General features: G+C 35.0%; 1 protein-coding gene across 1 annotated transcript in view; it reads right to left on the bottom strand.

Annotated features, from left to right (window-relative positions):
• The window catches only part of VWA3B (von Willebrand factor A domain containing 3B), a 63,306-nt gene that overhangs the window by 19,454 nt on the left and 24,806 nt on the right, over positions 1-19,046 (bottom strand). Inside the window, exons 9-20 of the mRNA XM_057384809.1 lie at positions 18,942-19,040; positions 16,251-16,447; positions 15,518-15,672; positions 13,624-13,762; positions 12,173-12,304; positions 9,058-9,156; positions 7,902-8,084; positions 6,386-6,513; positions 5,132-5,235; positions 4,300-4,464; positions 3,437-3,473; positions 3,160-3,316 (exon numbers count right to left, since the gene is read on the bottom strand). Coding sequence (XP_057240792.1) covers positions 3,160-3,316; positions 3,437-3,473; positions 4,300-4,464; positions 5,132-5,235; positions 6,386-6,513; positions 7,902-8,084; positions 9,058-9,156; positions 12,173-12,304; positions 13,624-13,762; positions 15,518-15,672; positions 16,251-16,447; positions 18,942-19,040 — 1,595 coding nt within the window. The remainder of the gene's footprint in view (positions 1-3,159; positions 3,317-3,436; positions 3,474-4,299; positions 4,465-5,131; positions 5,236-6,385; positions 6,514-7,901; positions 8,085-9,057; positions 9,157-12,172; positions 12,305-13,623; positions 13,763-15,517; positions 15,673-16,250; positions 16,448-18,941; positions 19,041-19,046) is intronic.

Genomic DNA, 19,046 nt, shown 5'->3' with positions numbered 1-19,046 from the left:
TTTATTTGTGTTTGAATGCTGTCAGTGTAGCTGGATTCCAAACTGCAGCAGCATCAATCATTTTTAGGAGCATGGYGTTACTTTATATCACCCTCTCTTTCCAAGGACATTGTCTCTCTGATTAATAAATCTGTGTCACATCAGTGCCAGATCACATCAAAGCTCCTAATATTAAATTAATCTTAAAATCACTCAGAAGCTGAAGACAATGGGAACGTGTCAGTGAAGTATCTTATCGGAGACAGATGAGGTAAATCTCTGCCCATAATTCCRAGCACTGAAACCTGGCTACTTGTCATCTCCAGGTGAAGTTTGAAAGCTGAAAGGCAGGGAAGTGATGRCCCATCCTCAAGTTTTGTCATGCCATGATTGTCAGAATGTTACTCAAACCAAGTTAATAGAAGTTCAGCAGGGCCTCACCATGTAGGAGCCCACTTCTACCTTGCCTTAYAAATTCCCAGAGTAATTTCAAGTACAAACAGCATAATTTGCAACATGAATATTTAATATAGTTTATAAAACACTTYGAATAGAATATGGGGGCAGACAATCATAAGCACATTATTATACTTTTGAAGACAAAAACCAGAATGGAATGCGATCTCAGCAAAYACTAAACTTGAAATACTATGCATGCTTTAAGAACAAAAAAAACGCTCACAAGTAAAATTTGACAGATCAGATGATAGAAATCACAGGGAAACTTCTTTATTGCCAAAATGTTTTGTCATTTTCTAAATTAAACACTTTAACTTTCACATTAAAAGACTTCACTTGTTTCAAAATGGCTTTTATTTCAAACCCAAAATTTCAAAATCTTAAAGACAAAAACCAAAGCACAATAACACTCTGAAATTTTTCTTATTTTAGACTAAAGAAAGATGTTTTTGTTGAATGTAATTCTTTTGAGCAATGTAYTGAGTCAAAACTCCATGACTTGCTAACTTGTATGTACAATGACACAACCTGCGCATATACTCCCACGATTCTACTGGTAAGTTTTCCTCCAGAATTACCACAGCATAATTTAGACAAGCTCCCAAGCCATYTTTATTTTCTGAATATGAATCTGAATGGGTAGTTTAATAAATTAATTTCTTTGAAATAAATCAGGTGAAACTGACAGATCGCAGAGAACTGAAAACAAYAGGTCAGCCTTTTGTTAATGAGTAGTTGTCATAGAAACCTTTTTCTTGGTGCATCTCCAAGGCAAAGAAAACTGTTCATAGTTATYCCATCATCACTACTGGCAAAGGCTAAAGACAAAAAATTATACTAGCCCCTCAAAAGCAAACAAAGATATCTGCATTCCACACCAAGAAAACGAAGATCTCAGAAAGAAGAATGTTAAATTACCTGTAYATTTATTATTTTCAATGAAATCTTCTGAGTAGTAGAAGAATCAAGATCACCTTAAAGTCTCCTACTCAAGCTCTATGTCTAGTCTCACCCTATTTTCTSCATATGCTGGCGTGAAGCTTGAGGTAAAGTGGGCTCTGTAGCTCATAAATTCTGCTGCTTTCACCTTGTGTGCAACCCTCAGCCTTTTTTTTTCTTTTCTATACTCAGTTTCAGAATCAGAAAACTACATTCCTCTACACATAGAACAATAATTCTCCACTGCCTGAGAACGTAAGTGTCTGATCACAACTAATGGAGATTATCAGGTATGAAGAAATTACAGAAATTATTATATCACCTTTACATTCCTGAATCTAAAGAAAGCCCATRGATCACTGTTTGGATTCTGTACAGCACTTGTTTATTCAAATAACACTGAACTTAATTGATTCCAGAACTAGAACTAGCTACCAGGAGCTSCTATGAATTGYCRTTAAAAACTACTTGTATACAATACWCKCTAAATCAWATTTTAGACCATTTTCAAMGACAGTCTGTTTTTACAGASTGCTTTTGTTTTTTTGYAASAGTTGTCTGTAAAAGACTTAAAGGGCTCTTCACTGAGAAACATGGAAGAAAGAGCTCCTCTTAGATATATTCAGAAGAAGATGGAAAAAGAAGTGACTGCTCACAAATGAGATGTAAAAGTTACGTGAAATTCATGTCTTTTGTTTGACATTTACATTAGATCATTTTGCAGAGTTTTGTAATCATTGGATGTCTGAATTTTTTTGAAAAATGGCACTTTTACATCTGAAATGTCAAAATGTGCCTTATTAAATGCTCTCATATAAAAAGACATTTTAACTCTATTTTTTTTTTAAACACACTTACAAAAAAATCCTTACAGATTGTGGTTTGACTTGGTTTTACCAAAGGAGAGGAACTGGTTTTACCAAAAGAGAGCACCTGGTTTTCTTTCCACAGTCTACATGACTTAGCAAAAATTCCTGTTCCTAAATGTAAAAAACAAGCATAAAAACTTTTAAATGTACAATTATGTACATTTGTTATCTTTTACTTAGTACTACACCACATTCTTTTACAAATCCCTTATTCATTCTTTATTATTTAAAAAAATTCTGTCTAGCTTTTTCTTTGTGTATTGTTTAAAGAAAAAGTTTTTATTAATTAAAACGAGCTGCAGYATATTCATATGACTTTTGTAGGATGCATCACACAAAAAAACTTAGAGCAACTTGCCATGAAATGGATTTCCTTTAAGTGGAATGGCAATTAGAGCTTTATGATACACAATTCACCAAAAATTTTGTGCCATCTTACAACTGTCTACACCTATCAAAGTTTAATTTTAATTACTGCATTACAATACTTTCAAAAGGTCTTAGCACTTACATGTAGACATTGAGAATGCACATATCCACAAAGTGTGCACCATTTTCCAAATACTGTAGGAAATAAAATACATACTCCAGTGAATTAATAAGTATCAGTGGAGCCTGTGGTGCTGAAGAAATTGCCAAACACCTGGTGGCTGCACACTGCCATCAGCTGGTAGCTGCAACTGTGAAAGAACTTAAGGGTAAAGAATGCAAGAAGTACTACTATTAACTATTACTTTTATCTTCTTAATGATGCATGAATGAACATTCAGATATGAATTATACAATTAGTGCACATCAACTATCTACAATACCAGATAATGCTACTATGATATTAATAGAAATTAATTTTTTTAATTCCTTATAAAACACTACCAAGATTTGTTTCAGCTTTCGAACAGTGTAAGAGTTTTACCTTATCAAATGCTTTAGAAACTACATGCTTGTCCAGAACTGGGATGTCTTTGGTACTATGAGGGTCAGTTGTAGGAGCTAYGGCATCCATGATGGTGAGTCGCCTAGCAACCAAGCCATGGGTCTTTAACCAAAGAGMTGAAGAGATATCTAGAGAGCTAGAAAAGAGAGACTGTGAGATGTAGCACAAGGTAGAAATACATTTGAAAGGCTTGAAATGACTGGAGAAAAATATAARCTATAAGTTTTGTTACACATTTATTTATGTACACACATACCTTTTAGATGTCCTTTCCACATTCTGCATTTTCAGATCTAAGARAAAACATTTGCATTTTGTTATTCTTGAGGTTCTGTGCACACAAAAATATGCATAAATAAGTTGCCATATAATAGCACCATTTTTTAGTTTGAGACTACAAGCAGCATGACATACAGACTAGGCAACATTTCACTTGCTAAATCAATCAATAAGAATTAGTTTTCCTCAGTTTCTTGGTGCTTGATCAATAGTAATAGTGTTATCATATGCCTCATGAGCCTTAATTAACCAGMGAGGAAATGTATTAAATAGGTATGCAATTTATTTTTGAAACTCAAATTTGTTTCAGTTTATTTACTTTTGACCAAAATCAAAGATTAACCATTTTATTTCCCATATCAAGTACTATCACTGATGAGATAGACAGGAGTAGCTAATTTAAGGTACACCACTATGAAAAAGATACATAAAAATTATATAAAATAATATAAGAAGATAAAAATAATATAAAGATATATAAAAAACTAAACACAAGATGCTGAAATGTAAAAAAGTAATTTTAAAACATCTTCAAGTGTCATAGGTAAGGTTTTAGAATTACTTAGAGGATGCATCATAAAGTTCAGAGTTGGTCTAATTACTGAAAGAAATTAATACTATCTGGATGAATTTCTAAGTCCWATTGAAAATCCTGTTGTAAACTTCTAGTTTGGGAACTGGCAGGAGTAAGGACACTGTCACAATACACAACTTCATGTACARCTCTGCATCTCTGCTGAGTTTCAATTCTTTGTACTGCAGACGTGCACAGTTTTGCACCAAATGAGGCACCGTTAGGTACAAATGATGTAATGAAAGAAATGTTATCAACTGCCCCACTCGAAGCCTCTTGTTCTGCCAACTCGCCTTTGAGAATGGTTGTGCATTTCACACCCTTCCTGACAGAAGAACTCTTTTCCTCTGGAGATTCTCCTTCCTTTGGTCTTCCTTCCCTAGATTTCACACCAYGGCTCGGGATTTGCAGCAGACTCGTCTTTGTTTCATCTGTAGTTGTTGAAAGGGAAAGAAAGGAAGTGCAAACTTGCTGCTCAAATACATGCCTGGAATTTTTGAGTTCCTCTTTGGGATTCAGTTTTTAAGGGATTGCCTACACAAGACCTCAAACACAAAACTACTTCAACACTAAATTGTACTTTGTACTTTCCCCAASAATGAGGGTTTATTTTATTTCATCTGGGTAAATTTGGTTTCAGACTGCATACAGGGGACACTTCCAGGAGAAATGTAGTATAACTAGAGTAGCAAGAGGAAACATTAGTGAAAGTAATGCTGTAATGATGAAATACAGATCATCTCTTCATTGTTGCCAATAATGTACTTTTTTAGAATTAAAAGTCATTAGGGTTTAATATCAACTGTTAAAAAACTGTTTACAGAGTTTTCAAAATGTTCTGCTAAAATAGCTGGTTTTCCATGGCAGGGCCTGCAACAAAGCACAAATGAGAAGACATTTGTTTGTCTGTTTGGGCCAAATGAGTAAGATGGCTCATCTAAAAGTAGAGATGAAGAGAAGTTAAGATTTTTWAAATTATGATTACTTAAGTCAGCAAATACTTAATTTCTCCCCAAAACAAGTGATGATTTTTGCTATTTGCAACAGAATCTTTTCAAGTTAGTGCATGAATTCTGCTACAGCTCATTTGAGTCTTACTTGCATATAATGCTTGCTTTCTTTGGGCTGGACTGTCAGCACTGCTTTGCCGSGTTTGCTCATGTGATGGCACTGATGGTTCTTCTGAAGCACTGCATGGAGTTCTGTTAAGAAAAGTACTCAGCTCTTCAATGTGTTTAGATACAGAAACACAGCRTGTGTCTGCTTGTGATTACTGCTTGTAAGGGACAAAAAGAAATTAYTGCAAATTTTTAACACTGATTAAAAAACACTATGCTGAAGTTCTCTGGTAATTTAAACACTGATTTCAAATGCTTCAAACAGTGCAAAGTATTTTCTCTGTTCTACTAATATGCATTTCAAAGGAGAGTTCAAAGGAGGTTAAAATATTCTTAAGTTTTTTAATTATTTAAAAGTAATTTCTTAGTTTATTTAAAAGATGTTCATTACTTTTAGGGTAACTCCCTCGTATATTTTTAATATGGACAGAATGTTCTGTAACAGCTACTTTGAATCCCAGTGCTAAGTAGGCCTACCATTAGCAATGAAAATACCTGCCACACACATATATAAGCGGATATAAATGTATATATACACACTCATACATATATATCTATGTCTCAGCATTAACAAAAAATGAAGTATGCAAGTTATGAAATAAACACTTTCAAATATTTTCATATTGGACATTCTACCTGCCCTTCCACACATATGAAATCATAAGATATCACTGTCTACTTTTACTCAATTTTACTTTATTTTCATATCTTTAATTTACTGTTTTAAATATATTTCTGTCTTAAAAAATCTGATTTCTTTTAATGCAATTTTTATGGTTTTCACTATCACTGCACAAATAAATACATAAATATATTTGTACCTAATTTATGTTTCAATAAGCATATCCTAATGATCAACAATTTAGTCATGAAGCACCAAGCCAGCTCTATTTAGATGACAATAATGTTTCGTGAATTGTCTAGGTCAGAGGGAGCAACTTTACCATGTATTAGAGAAAAAAAAATCCCCTCTTTGCTTTAATTATTTGTAATATGTTGAGACTATTGGTATATTTGAGTTAATTATGTTTCAGGCATGACAGCATTATTACATTTTTCCAAATTTTTCTTTTTCATTAGCTTGGCTGTTTTAAAAATCCCCAAAATAAGAAATCAACAACCTTTCATTTTAAAAGAGAATGTCAGAGGTTAAAAATRCAAGGCAGTGTAAAAAGGAGAGATGTAATAGATAGTTACCATCTGTTATTAACAAAGTAACAGTATGAAGACATACTTATTCCCTGGATAATTTTCTTCATTATAAGAATTCATCATCAGACTTTTCTCATGAAAGGTCTTCACTTTCTCTAAATCTTTCTCTCCTTGATCTATTTCTCTTTTCAAAAGATGTATGTCTTCATTCTAACACAAAGAAAACAAAATGTTTTAGTACTATWACTCCTGAATATGTTCCATTTCTGAACTGAAACTATGCAAGTTCTGATAATAATTCTGAATAATGACTCAGACAGCTTTCAAATCTTGTATACTTTTTCTGGTAGGCTCTTGTGCTTGGCATTACAGCCCTTCATATTATTTTTCCTTTCTAGGAAAACAAGAAGCATTCCCTAACTAGCCAGTTACCCCCTGAGATATGAACAGCTGTATTTCTGAATAAGGAAATGAGGCCAGTAGCTTCATTCATTTCAAGCAAGCAAGAAAATAAAAAAGCAAATAAATAAAATACAATACAAATAATGTACATTATAAGGAGTAACCTGTCGTTCTACAGATCTTGGCTGTATCAAATACTGCCCCAGGAAGGCAAAAAAACACACTCTTCAAGTGAACATTRTAACTGACTGGGAATCATTTGGACTAGAGGGGGAAACAGGAAGGAAATTCCAACAAGGATCCCTTTATAGCTCCCACAGGACCACAGGCTCCCATCTCCAAGTATGGAGATGTACAATAGACTCTGGCCCTCATTTTTCCAACATTAGCCACGTCACACAGTTCATACCAGCAGAATCACTGAAATTTACCCCTACACTGGTATTTTTCAAGAGCTGGATTATTTTCACATGTTCCTTCTAATGGGAGTCTGCAAAGTTCAAATTTCCTGCTACTGTCTTGCTCCTGCTTGYTCTCATGGTTCCACTACCACTATTTCTGAAATCTATGCAATCAATTAACTTTAATTAAAAGCAAGAACATGTTTCAAATGGGTGTTTCTGTTAGTCTATTCAGAAATTTCCTATTGGGGATTGTTGAGCTGCTTAGTCACACTTGATAGATGACTGCTATTCTAATCATTTTACTCCCARTAGATCTCTCCCCAGCAGCTACTGTAGAATAAACTTGTAACAAAATGCACAGATTCATTCATTATCATTCAAATTCAGCTCTGCATTCTCTTATTTATTAAGAGGATACAAAACATATTTTCATTTTAAACAGWAACTTATTTCTGAAACAGCAGAGATCATGTGTTTGTTCCAAAGCTGATTTGGTCTACACGTACTTTCAGGTTTCAGTTTTCAGTTGAGGGGGTCAGGGGATAGAGAATGTGTTTGCAACAATAGCACTACAAATTTACTTTGCATTCTATTTAGGCATTTCTGTTGTGGTCTAGAAAAATTTCACAAGCCAAAAAAGATCMTATTATTGCTTTCATGTCACTTCAAATCTGACTAGGATTAACAGTCTTTTTTTTTAGTAATCTACTGTAATATGAATTCACAATAATACAAATCATTGTTCCTCCTAGTAGCAAGGAGCAGCAATTACATTTATTTTCAGATACTCACAACAATAAACTCTGCACTATCAGGATCAGTCGAATAAATGTTGTAATAATGAAACCGTCCCTCTGTTTGTGTTGATAGTTCATACAAAAATTTATTGGCTTCTATATCATCACAGTTGAAAGATACAGTATGGATGGGAATTTTACCATGAAGTTGGACTTCAGCCAAAATTATTGGAGGGGGCTGAAAATAAAAAAAAACCCTTAGTTTGAAAATGTTGCATCTAGAAACACCAAAACATGGAGAATTTCTAAGAATTTATCCAGTCATTCTGTTGCTCAGAGACAGATATACATCAGTTAAAAGCATCCACTTTATACAGATTGCTATTTCATAATTACATAAAATRAGCTAATTTTAAATGGATTTTGAAAGATTGATAATACATTAAGGCACATGATTTAAATTGTAATATAATCACTACTCTTGTTTCTGAAGTTTAAAAGAAATTACTAATGCATAGGAAATTAAACTACTACATTAGTGTTTAGTATCACTGGATATATTTATATATAAATATTTTTGGAAGTCTACTAGTATAGATATTTTTAAGAAGCTAAATTAATTCGAAGAAAAATTGATTCAATACCAGGAAACAAAGTAGAGTCTGAGAAAATAGGAAAGGTAGCTTCCTCCTCCCATAAAGAAATAAAAATTAGGTGAAAAAGTAGATCTACCATGTCTAAAATCTCATAGAGAAAAATTATTGACTCAGTTCTCCAAATCSTGATAATGCTTCAGTTGTTCAAAGTACTCAAAAATCTTGACAAATTAAACAATGTTTGCAATACAACTGCTGTGTTGATTGCAGTGTAATAGTTAAAAGCAATAKTGGCCATTTCCTTTTTTTAACTGTTAAAAAGGTATAATGTAAATCATACAAGACATCATTAACCAGGTAAAAAGAAATCACTTATTCACTAATTTTGAGCTTAATAAAATATTAAAAATAAGAATATGAACAAGTGCACATGAAGCCAAATTATTCTTTGGCAAAATATTAATGTATGCTCTTAGCTAGAAAAACTGTGAAACAATGACAATAAACATCCAAGAGACTCCATAASACTCAATATTTCAGGCATGATATTCATCTCATAATTCCAACTTCTAACACCACTTTTCTACATTTCCTGTTTTCTCATTTTAGAAATACCTGGTCAGGTCTCCCATCAGTCAAGAGATAAATAGCCTGAGTGTCAGTATCAGCAAGAGCAATCTGGAGAGCTTTGAGAGTATTTGTGGAACTTCCAACCTAGGAAACCAAAGAGAAAAAGAACCACCTATAAATACCAACAGTTCTTTGCCACTGTTTGTAAATTCATAATGACAGTGTACTGATAAAAGGGATAATACAGAACCAAAATGACTAATAAAATGGTGAAAACATTTACGTCATGTAGCTAGAAAAATCTAAGCAATTGTCAAAGAAACATAAATTGGTACCAGATTGGTATTCAGTGCTTATGCAAACACATAAGCAAACTGCTGGCAGCAGAAATCTGAGCTGTACAAGTAAAAGCAATCACTATAAAGACTATAAACAGRTAGAAGATGTGAGACAAAAGATACATTGTCTTCATTTTCCCCACYGATGCTTCTGCTTGCCAACTCATCACACTCCCTCAAAACACATATTTTACTCAATCAAACAGTTCAACAGTTGCACAGAAGAGTTGTACAAGTTTATTTCTCAAAAACTGGTAAAGGAGTTCTTGGTTTTCCAAACATATTTTCCACACTCTCTCCCATCTACCTCCTTGGTACATTAACATAAATGCCATTTATATTTTAGCATGAAAGTTAGCTATAGCAACAAAACATGCAAACTAGTACCATCTTCACTAAAAATTTCAATTGGAGTAATACTCGCACTTTCCTGTGTCATTTTCACACTTAGTGATTGAACTATCTTTCTTCTTTTTACACTAAACTTAATGAAATGCATTTCATGGCTTTGGAACCTAAAACCTGAATTTTATATTTTCAAATGTCCAACTTTCAAACATTTTGTACAAAACCTTATAAAGTAAAGGTATATGTAAGGTTTTACCAGTATGGAAAACTATTCCGTCAAGTCTTAGTCTTTTAATAGAACCAAAGCAAAACCTCTAAAAAGGTAAGAGTCTGKTTTATGCTTGTATAACACCTGAGTACTGCTCTGGAGGGCAGTGAGGATTGTAGTGGTGCGAGAAGAGACTCAGTATTTACACCAAGGCATTCCAGAAGATATATGTAAATCTCTAACAATTGACCCATACCCATACATGCAAAAATATGTTAAGAGATAGCATTATTTCTTCAGTCTTTAATTGTTTTAAAACTTCTTCCAATCCTTCCTACCAGCAAACAGTTGTACTAAAATGGGGAGAAGGAAATCAGGTAAAATGGAATAGGAGGTACACTCTGAGAGTTATTCTGTAGGGCAACACRATAATTCATCTGCTTTATAATCTTATCTTTCAACTCACAAGCAATCCTTACTAGTACCCACTCATAGGAAATAACCAGCCATTTTCTTTCTGTTAAATTTATTTAATATTCCTGATGTCTTAGTAAGCATTATAAAGTTTTAGACACATCTCTCACATTTGTAAATGGGCCATCCTGGGTCTTTTTGATAATAGTTTTGAACTGATTTGAAGCAAAAAAAGCTTCTCTCACTTATTTTTACATCATGAGAACATTGGGTGGATTCTGATCATGTGCAGAAAATAACCATGTACCTTATGATAAAAGCTGTTCATTTTAGGTTTCTCAATTGCTACCGTTACAAATGAACACTGCTTTTATCAGTATTCAAACAATGATGACATATTTAAACTTCTACCCCTACAACATTACTACCATTTTAAATAATTTAAATGTTATCACTTCTAAAGGATTTTTAAGGACCAGATAGTTATGTTTATATCTCAGCTTCCTTATTAATAATCGTGGGACCAAAAAGCATAAAATAGGATCAAAGGATCTACTCTGATAATTATTCCAGAGCAATCCTCTGTTCGTTTCAGCTGTAAAACCAGCTTTTTGATCTCAAACTTACTCCTGCAATGCTTACAAGAGGCTAAAAGGTCAGCAGCAGATGTCATCCCCGAAAGAAAGTAGACTCTTCTTGTGTCATTCCCTATTCCATTTCAGATATCTAGGTCCAAACTTAAAATGAAATTAATAATCAAAAATACACAATTTTATAAATAATACAGAAAAGGCCATTCACAAATGCATACACATTATGGTATGAAAACATGGTAGTTCAAAGTATTGAACTTTCATGATGCTGTACAACTTAAATGCCTTAAACAGAGCCAAGTTTTCAAATCTCAGGGAAGGCAGCAAAATTAGGCTAAATACACCCCTCAGAGAGGCCACGCTAATACTTCCTTTTCTCTGCGTGTTGGTCTGAATACCAAATTACTGATCTTGCTTTGTCGTCTCAGAGATATTACATAGCTTCCCCAATTCCCTCATCCCCAGGAATATATTAAGTCTGAAGAAGAGCTGTCATAATGCTGAGGAGTTTTATTACATGAACATGAGAGTTTGTGTTAGAAAACATAATGTGGGATGTATCTATACCATTATATGACTGATTTCCAGTCCTGTGCTCATAACGTTGCTGTCCACATTTTACACGTTAAGTGGTCCTAAAGCTGCTGATAGTTAAAATCCAGTGGATGACTGTAGCTGACTACAAGCAGTTCTGCTCTGTTTCAGGGAAAAATCCTCAGATYTTGGCCACTGTCRGAGAAAGAATACTGGGTAGATAGACAGATGTTTGGTCTGAGTATGTTTGTTCTCATGTTTCTACAGCACCTAAAGTTAGCTGTCTATCATCAAAAGGGTCTAGAAATGCTTCTTCAGTTTGCTGGCATTGGTTTCCTGTGCCACCTCTGAGCTGTAAGTTTGCCACCAACACCTCTCATCCATGCAGCAGCCCTGCAGCAAGAATGACAAATTTCGACACAGGGGCTGAGCACTGTCATGGTTCCTACGGAATTCAAATTGGCCAATGCTCGCATTGTGGCTACTAAACATAGCAGGCTGCAGCTTGAGACATATGATCTTATAAAGAGGTCCATTKTTAAAGGATTATTATACCTGACAGATACATTGTATTCAGATGTACTTAAGTTCATACATCATCTATATTTTCAGCTTACTCAAGTCAAATACTTAGTCTATACAAAATCACCCCAGCCACACAGAAAGAAGAGAAACCTATGCAACTTTGAACAAACACGCTTTATGATAACTAGTTGCCATATTACCTTAAGCCCTTTTATCCAAAGCCAAGCATCTTGCAAATTTTCCTCATTAACTTCAGCAAGTTTCTCTTGCCATGCCACTGCTTGGGCACTAAATTTCACAAAGTTAAATCTCTTCTTGTGTCTCAGTTGTTCCTGCAAGAGACAGTACCTGAATTTTACCTACTATTAAAGGAAAGAATATGAAAATGAATTAAAATTACGGTGTAGAGAGAGACATACAAAACCAGAGAYGATTATTTCTTGCAACTTATAAGATTGCTTAAAATTATAACCACATAATCGTATTTCTCAAACATTTTGAACAGCAAAAACTTAGGAGAGCTTGAAGGAGAAAGATGAAACTGGGCATGATCAGTGGTGTAAGAAAGAGATTATCACTGATTACCAGAGGAAATTGAAATCAGAAAGAAAGACACCAYTTAGAGGAGGAGAACAAGAATCATATGAAGAGCACTGGCAAGGGGAACTAGGACAGCAGGAAAAAATCATGAATTTGCTGAAGTTGCTTTTGGACAGRAGTTATAAGTCAGGAAAAATTTGTATGAGTACAAACTTTTAGAGACTGAAGTCTTCCCTTTCATCACAATTTTTGTGCAGCTGACTGTGAAACAGTAATTCTGGCACAGTATCTAAGACATTTTTAGTGCTGGTCTGCTTAGAGGACCCCAAGATACTATGTCCTATGACTTGAGCACTTAGCTCAAAAACCTCTCTGTCATAGTTTTAATTTGTCTAGTTCTACTAATGATTGCTACTGATGACAGACTAAATTTTTACTTCAGCTATTTCTCTTAGTATTAAAAAAAWTAAGATTAATCATATCTCTGAAATATTAATGTAAGCTTAGGTGACATAATTTTAGACTTCAAAAACTAGGCAAGACAAATCTTGTCTTAGGTGTGTCTCCCAGTACTCATAGCTTTTGAGATACTTCTGCACTTTTTAAGTCCCTTTGCAAAGTTCTGAGTCACTGTGAGATGCAAGGAACTTCAAAATATTCTACACCCTCTATTGTAGAWGCACGAAAGTGAATACAGAACACACATTACAAATCACAACAAGCCAATGGAACTGGATGACATTGCTTAAAAGTAGAAATGGAAACGCCAACAGGTATTTCATTGAATAGCTTGGTTTTGGTTTGGGGTTTCTTTGTTGTTGGTGTTTGTTTGTTTGTTTGTTTTTTCTTTTAGAAGAGAAGTGGCTTGAGGGAAAGAACTACTTAAGCCTTTTTAATTTTTAACATTTCTTCAGCTTTTTTCAAATAGTTGTATAAATGAGAGGAAGATATACATTCTTAATTAAAAAATGAACACATGAAGGAAAATCAAAATGTTTTTATAAAGCTGCTATTTTTAAAAAATAATTTAAAAAAYAAATTAAAGTAGAGTAACAGCCATTCAGAAAAGATCAGCTTACTCTAAAATGATCCTCAGCCTTCACAGTCATACCTGTATGAGCTGAAATATTTTTTCCTTCACTAGTGGCAGCTTGTTGTTCATAGACTGGGATGTATCAATAAGAATATAGACATCATCTTCAACTACATTCCCAAAAAGCCTTCTGCTTCCTTGTTGAAGCCACTTAATCCTGGGGGAGGAAAAAAAAATATCAAGACCTGTTTTGTAGCATCTTTGGAGCTCTGTGTACCAGAATCTGAAAGGTAGGATCTTTTTGCACTGCTGTACCCCTTATTCTCTTTCCCTAAGCACCTGTTAGTAGTCACTGTCAGAAGGCCTTGATGAATCAGTCCCTGGCCCTGCATAACATATAAAAGACATTTTTAGTTTTTAATTCCAGTAGAAATCTGGAGACAGACAAATAAAAAAGACAAAACAATACGGCACCTTTCTAAAGTCAGTTTTCAGATCATTAGRGCTGGGGAATCCAGTGTGAAAGCAACTATAACTATTGTCCTTGTATCTGTTCTCCAGACTCATCTCAGTAAATCATTTAGGCTTATGCTATTATGCCTCCCTTCTCAGGAAACCACTTGAGAACCTATTCTCCAAGGAACTTAAGCATTTGGAGAGTCCTAATATAACACAGATGCTTCAATGGTTTGTGGACCTTGAGCCTTAAATACAGACTTAGACTTACATTATAAACAGGATAGGAGTGTGCCTGCCAGCTAAATGTGTGCATACATACTGCTGTGCACAAGAACATTTCTTCAGTAAATSGCTGCAGCAAGTCCAAATCTGATTTCCCTTGACAGTCATAAAATACTCATATACTCTGAAACAGAGACATTTAACACAGAGGACATAATGGCCCTGGGGAAAATACTCATCTCCACAAAAGGTTTCAAAAAAATGGTATCATGGACACTTAAAGATCCTATTACATTAGCTACTGAGAGCTATTTTGTCATTAGTTATTTCCCCCAAAGGGTTTGATGAGGTCTACCCAGACTTTTTAACATTTAGTTAAACATCCAAAACAGCAAGCCCTTAATCTTGACTTGGATTTCAAAAATACATGCTCACCAAAACTGCTTATCTCAAATTTTCCATTGAAAGTATGTGAATGTTATCCTAAATACAGTAAGATGAAGATAAACTAGAAGGAATAACAAAACTCTGTTTGACTTGCTAAATATAGCTAGGCTGTTATGCTTTTGGTAGGGAAGCAGCACTAAAATGAAAAATTCACCAATAAAATGAAAATTCATGTCCTGCTTGTTTCCATGAGACGTCTCATTGTCCAAGTATACAAAACAGAAGGCAACATTTATTTTTTCTGTTCTACAATGGGTTTTCCTTAGAATGCTTATTTTTTTGTAGATGTCATACAAAACCTAAGTGTCAGCTGAAGCAATGTAAACTAGGGGGCTAGTTWGAGCACTGAACTTCTGATCATGTGCATTACTTAATAAATCATGCCCTGACTCTGACCTAGACTATTCAAACTTGTCTTCGACATTGCAGAAAGGGCAGAGAACCACTATYAGTAGGGGCACAAGCCAAGCTGTGCCTCTTGGTGTCACAAGGGATCCTAGGTGCACAGGATGAATGTGTGCTAAGTTTCACTGATGAGTCATGAAGTTGTCTGCCATCCTACAATCCAAATACTTTTTGGAACTTTTAGGAGCAATTCAAAAATGTCCAGACTGACTTTCATACCTGTGTTTCAGAAGGAGAACAAAAGATGAAAGTCCTTAAGAGTTTTCTTATATGTCTACTAAGAAATCCTACATAAAAGATTCAGATTTAAAATAGTCTTGTGGCTTAGTACTGCTGCTGTCAGTTTACCAACCACTTCAACTTACAATGACAGTAAATGTCAAAGTTTTCARCACTCATGTAAAATAATCAAACTGGTTTTATGTGACAGAACACTAACCTTCTTTCCACTCGTCTGAGAGCTGTCCTCATTTTCTCTTTGTACTGCTTATACTTTTCTGTAGTAACATRTACATGAACTACAGATCCATCTTTCCAGAGGGTATGCACAAACTTGTCACAGTACCTTGCATGAATTATCTTCCTCTTTGTCTCCTACAACCAAGAAAAACACATTCCATGTTCCAAAACATATTATTCTGCAGTGCCTTTAATATTCACAGGTACAAGCTTTTTGCACATGAATGGGARCAGGATGGTCACAGAATTTGCTTTTAGCAAGAGTCAATAGAAACTGGTTTTATTCTTGCAGCAAAACCCAGAGGCTTACYAAACAGTACAGTGGTAAATCTTGTGAAAAACAAATAGAAGACAAATTATTACAAATTTTCTTAAGGACCTGCAAGACACTGCAGTAGCTGAGATTAACAGATCCTGTAAAGATGACAAGCAATCTTTGCCCCACCCCACAGAAACACAAATAAARCCAAGGCATTGCTTAAGCCAGTCCTGTTCTCCTTTTTAGATTATATGTGAACCAGCAAGGCGTCCTTAAAGCAGCCATTCTCAAATAGCTCTTCCAGACATTGTTGGTCTAATAAACAACAAATAACAAAAACTACAAACAACAAGGCCATACACTATACCATCAATTCATCCATCAATGAAGTTTTCAAGCTTTAAAAGAAAAAACAAACAGCTCAAGGATGTGAGGGTAAATGAATGATACTCACAGCATCAGTTTGTGAAGATTCATCCTCTGGTTTAGTTTTTATGTCAACAATCCCATCTACATGGCGAAAAGTACAATCAGCAAGTGCATTGTGCAATGTTAGCTTCTGAGCTTTCAAGCCATATTTCTGCAACCACTTCTCAGAAGTCAAATATTTGTCAGTTATATGTTTTGGTAATGGATGATCACCTTTGTTTGCTAATAAAGAAAATAAAACAAACAAAATCTCCTGTATAACATGGTTCATTTCGGATAAGTTATTTTCAAAAACAGACTCTGATMCTAGAATCAACAATTTCAAACTTGTTCTGCTTGCTCAAACAGTACTGGAGTGAACAGATATTTCTGAGTGATTTTTAATCATCTCCACTTTGGCTGTGGGGTTTTTCTTATCAGACAACTTGTTGCAACGAATTCATTTGTAACTGGAAAAAACCCAACAAGAAGACAGGGAGCAAGGACAATAGTGAGAAGATCAACAYATAAAAGGAATTTTCTTAGTTGAATTACCAAATGCCAGAAAGTATTCCTAAATAAGATGTCTAACTTCAAGGAGAATCAATTGAGAAAATGAAACAACAGAACATATAATTCAAAATACAGTTGAGACCATTGGTTAACATTAATCTTTCTGGACATGGCTATTTAAAGCRAAAGGCAAAGTACAATGTCATATTGTGTTATAAATTTTCCAAGGACTATGTTAAGGTAGGGTACTGCACATCTCTGAATACCAGTACAGTTTACAGTTAATACAGATAAAATAATACAATACTGGACTCTCTACTCACTCATCACTATCCCAAAAAACCAAATGACCAGGCAGTGGGTCTCATAGCAGGGTGAATTCCTTTTGTTACACTTTATTTTTGGTGGACCAAGCTGGTATAAATGTTTACTCAGTTTAGAACCGCAGCAGTGAGATCCTGAGCCTGTAAATAAATCTWTGGAGGCGTCTACTGCCCTTACACACACAGAGCTCAGCCAGCATCAGGGCAGGTGCACAATGAGAGCCTGTTTGTGTGGAAACATTTGCTTTATGATTGCTTTGGCCCTTAAAAAAATGTGTCACAAATGTGCTGACACAATTTTGAAAAGAAAACTGCTGGTTTTGCTTCCACATGCTTTATGTAGAGACATTTTGCCACAAAGCATTTTAAACCAATCAGGAAGGCAAAACCAGGAATAAATGCATGCAAACTGAAAGACTACAGTCTGAATCAATGGGCAATAGCCAAATAATGCTGAAGAACTGAAAAAACCCTGTAGTTTTGTTTCCTTTAATTTATTAATCAAGACATTAGGGCTGTCCTTGGAGTTTCATTGTGGTCTCTTTGTTCACATGCATTACAGATGAGATGTTTAATTTCATATGGGAAGTCCCACTTAGCCAGAATATGCTTTTATCAGTGTAACAAACTATATTATGCCTTCACAGATGAAAAACACCTCTAGATTTAATTAGAGTTGTGTTAAGGACAGAAATTCAAACCCAGTGGAGCCAGAGAAAGCTCCCAGCTTCAAATCTTCATCATCACCACCCCAGTCACACATCTCAACACAGCTCAAGTTACTGACCAACTAATTGTACAATGCATTCTTCAGTAGATAATCCAGAAAAGGCCATCTGGCCCCAGCCTCAACCTACACAAAGGAAAAGCAACTGCAAAAGCAGTACTAGAGCTCCACAAAATGATCCATGACTAGTGCTAATTTAACCTGAATCTTGCATCAACTTACACAAAAAAAAACCCACCACTGGATAACATGTAAGTATTTTAAAACCAGGACTAATGAAGATAATAAGCATTGGCAATCTTGGCTGTCATCCTGAAAACCCACCCCCTCAATTGCAGTCCGGTGCTGAAGCTGCCTAAATTTTACAGATTCCTAAGCTTTTAGTATTTGAGTCTTGTCAGTGGGATCATTCTGCTCCAGAGCATGCTCAGAGAATGTTCATCTCAGCAGAGCTGAGTAGGTTGCCACCATCCCTTGTTAAAGCCTTCCAGAACAGAACTTCAGAAACCAGCTATGCTTCTGTCTCTAACAGAGTTCAATCCAATTAATATGCACAGAACAACAAATGAGTCATGTTCTAGACCAAACATAATGGCAGGAACTACTGGTTTAATGAACAAATGTAGGTGTTCTTCCATGTTTCTTAAGACAAGAGTTGTCAGAGTGCTTATTCTGAATCGTTTTCAGACTTCACCTTTGATTACAAAAATGCAGTCCCACACTTCTTCCCTTTAAGAGGAATGAACTAGCTACCAGGTTGGAGGCTATCCCAAAAAGACAGTGATGGGAGAAGGATAAGGTATTTCCTCAGCACTACTCAGAACAGAAACTTTACTGGCTCAGGCAGACAGGAAGAGATCACAAAAAACCCCCACTAAAATAATTTCCATATCTTAAAATCCAGGTAACTTCTAAAACTAGTCACTGGTAAGCTTAAAATGGTGTGTTTCAGCCTGATCTGTTAAAGTTTAGCAAGTTTAAGCCATAGTAAGCAGAGATTCACATTGGAAAGTTTTAAGCAATCCTAAGTTTAGATAACAATTACAGGTGCTACCCTGTATATAGACATTTCTGAGAAAATCATCCCCAAATTAAAGTGCAATCAAAACTGCTCACAAAAAGATGTTGATCATTAATATAATGGTAGCTGTCTCGAAAGAAACATAAATTATACCATCTTGAGAAGCAGATTGGTCAGATTCTGATAAAATTTTCTGAACTTGTCTCACTGTACTCCTGGCTTCCTCCAATTCCTTCCAGATCAAAAAGACATCTTCAC

Source organism: Malurus melanocephalus, unplaced genomic scaffold (genome assembly GCF_030028575.1).
Source record: "Malurus melanocephalus ecotype Western Australia unplaced genomic scaffold, MMel_1.1 scaffold_747, whole genome shotgun sequence".
In the NCBI taxonomy this organism is placed as follows: Eukaryota; Metazoa; Chordata; class Aves; order Passeriformes; family Maluridae; genus Malurus; species Malurus melanocephalus.
Note: the sequence above shows the minus strand (reverse complement) of the source record. Positions and strands in the feature narration are given on the sequence as shown.